Genomic DNA, 1,416 nt, shown 5'->3' with positions numbered 1-1,416 from the left:
GGGAAGTCCAGTCCAGGCTCAGTTCTTCTTGTCTTTTCCAGGGCCCCAAGGAAGACCATCTCCCTCCCTCTGTGGTGATCCTGAGCTGCATGTGGACCAAGCCTGGGTGTGTTCAGAGACTCCTGGATACCTGCTTTAAAATTGAAAAGGTGAGACATTTGCCCACATGAATCAACCAGAGACCTTTATTTATTTATGAACCAATAACTTTATTGGAAGAAACGGAAAAACTGGAAGAAAAAACTTAAGTGAACTTCTTCTGCAAGGGCACTGTTGCCGTCTGCATGGCAGGCACAGTGACCAGGGCTCTGGTCACCCCGTGGCTCTGGGGAAGTCCAGTCCAGGCTCAGTTCTTGTCACTGTCGCCCAGGGTGAGCTTGTCAAAGAGGTACCCTGCCAGGTCGACGTCCGGGGCCCCCATCATGCTCAGGGTGGTGACATGACCCTCCAGCTCTCTGATGAACGCCACCTGCTGGCTGAGGTCGTGAGTTGCCAGGAAGTGACGCAGGTGGGGGTCGGTCTTGTCGGTGGCCAGCTGGTGCAGGTGGAGCAGGCTCCGGTTCACGCGCTTCTCCAGGAACAAGGCGCACTTCATGGCCTTGAGGCCGCTCTTCCACTCGTCACTGACTGGCTTCCTGATGTTGATGGAAGTTGAGGCGGCCCCGCGCTGGTTCTGCAGGCGCATCAGGCCCTGGGCCCGCCCGCTGTGCTCGTAGGAGCGGCGCGGGCAGAACCCGGTGAAGTGCTTCAAGGCCACGTCGTCGCGGTCGAGGTAAAAGGCCGCGGCCAGGAACACGAAGGAGGCGTGGAGCTCCAGGGTGAAATGGCTGCTGACGGCGGCCTCGCAGTCGGGGTGGTAGTTCTGGCGCACCTGCGAGGGCGGTGCTCGCAGCATGGCGGGCGGCGCGGGCAGCGTGGCGGGCGTGAAGGCCATGGTGAAGGCGAAGCCGCGGGGCCCGCGATAGCTGCCTCGGAGCATCGTTCCTATGTGGTCCAAGAGGGCAGCCGCTCTGGGATGGACCGGAAGGCGGTCCATTACCCGGGTTTGGGAGGGGGGAAAGGAGGTTCCGGTTCTGTTATGGGGGGATGGGAGGGTGGATGTGCACGGAGGGCGGGGCACGAACGCTGTGTCCCAGGTTCCATCCAGGCCTGGGTGAGGCAGACCAAGTGCCCTGAGCACCTGGCATCTATTAATCTTTAAATTTTGCAATAATATTTCTATTTTCCAAGGACTTTCTCTTGTTCTCTAATTGCTCCTTCTTATAGCACCCTGTTCTCATTTTATAAACCCACTGTCTTACGTAAAATTCTGAGAATATGAATTTGGATTTATTCTGTTTCCTGTATTACATTTGCTTTTTCTCCAGAAATAGTTCTGTTTGTTCATCGTGATCCTCTCGTTCACTTTCCTCAAAT

General features: G+C 56.1%; 1 protein-coding gene across 1 annotated transcript; it reads right to left on the bottom strand.

Annotated features, from left to right (window-relative positions):
* Positions 1-346: 346 nt before the first annotated feature.
* LOC102979751 (ferritin heavy chain-like) lies at positions 347-979 on the bottom strand. The gene has a single exon (XM_055081912.1). It carries the CDS (start codon positions 977-979, stop codon positions 347-349), a length of 633 nt encoding a protein of 210 aa, XP_054937887.1.
* Positions 980-1,416: the final 437 nt, after the last annotated feature.

The sequence above is a fragment of the Physeter macrocephalus genome, chromosome 21 (genome assembly GCF_002837175.3).
Source record: "Physeter macrocephalus isolate SW-GA chromosome 21, ASM283717v5, whole genome shotgun sequence".
In the NCBI taxonomy this organism is placed as follows: domain Eukaryota; kingdom Metazoa; phylum Chordata; class Mammalia; order Artiodactyla; family Physeteridae; genus Physeter; species Physeter macrocephalus.
This window is presented reverse-complemented; position numbering and strand designations above follow the sequence as displayed.

Bases quoted from the DNA above. Each gene is read 5' to 3' on its own strand.
- LOC102979751 (XM_055081912.1), bottom strand. From the start codon at position 979: ATGCTCCGAGGCAGCTATCGCGGGCCCCGCGGCTTCGCCTTCACCATG.